Genomic DNA, 848 nt, shown 5'->3' with positions numbered 1-848 from the left:
TGGGATCATCCTTATACTGGTAGGACTATAGGATCAGACAAGAGAGGCAACATATTCTGAAGAACATTAAATTCCAAGGCTATGTAAGTTACTGCATTCTTTGCATGTAACACATCCATGGAAAGAACGTACACATGTATATAACATGCACAGGAAACTAATGCATGAGGGGGTTGTGTGGCTTGCAAACTGTATAACATGTGTGTGTGTGTGTTATTTGTGTAAAACTATGGCACTTTAAACAGGAAGAAGGTTTATCTAAATGTTTTTAAACATAGAACAAGATAAGTATAATTATTAAAGTTTTTAATCAAGTCAAATAAACAAAACCGTGCAAGTTGAATACTCAACATACACATAATTATCCACTGGTTATGAACACTGAAGAATAAAATGATGACATCTATAAATTTGCCATTTATTGGATTAAAGTAAGAACAGTTCAATTCTCTACATGCAGAAAATTTATCAGCCACCTGCATATTATGAACTGTTTTATCATCTACCTGCATATCATGTTACCTAATGTGGCTTCTGTTCAAAATGAGTTCTAGAGGATATTTTAATTTCAGCCAGAAGGCAATCAAGTTACACAAAGGAATCTTATAATATCTTACAAAAAAGGAGCAAATAGGATACAGTCAAATCAAATGATGAACTATAAAATAAGCTTAAAATATAAATTTTGCATTTAGTATGGACCACTGTAGTAAGAAAACTTTTACTTACATAATACAATTTATTTCTCCTGATGAAGGGCTTCAATGAAAGCATCAAGTTTTTCTTGAATTTCTCTAACTTTCTCTGTGGAGATAAAAGAAGACCAAGAATTTAGTTAAAAAAAAAAA

General features: G+C 31.2%; 1 protein-coding gene across 1 annotated transcript in view; it reads right to left on the bottom strand.

Annotated features, from left to right (window-relative positions):
- Window positions 1-739: 739 nt before the first annotated feature.
- OPA1 (OPA1 mitochondrial dynamin like GTPase) overlaps window positions 740-848 on the bottom strand; it is a 100,906-nt gene continuing 100,797 nt past the window's right edge. Inside the window, exon 26 of the mRNA XM_042781943.1 lies at window positions 740-804. Coding sequence (XP_042637877.1) covers window positions 740-804 — 65 coding nt within the window. The remainder of the gene's footprint in view (window positions 805-848) is intronic.

This window comes from Orycteropus afer, unplaced genomic scaffold (assembly GCF_000298275.1).
Source record: "Orycteropus afer afer isolate SDZICR_OR568_19922 unplaced genomic scaffold, OryAfe1.0 scaffold00198, whole genome shotgun sequence".
Lineage (NCBI taxonomy): Eukaryota > Metazoa > Chordata > Mammalia > Tubulidentata > Orycteropodidae > Orycteropus > Orycteropus afer.
This window is presented reverse-complemented; position numbering and strand designations above follow the sequence as displayed.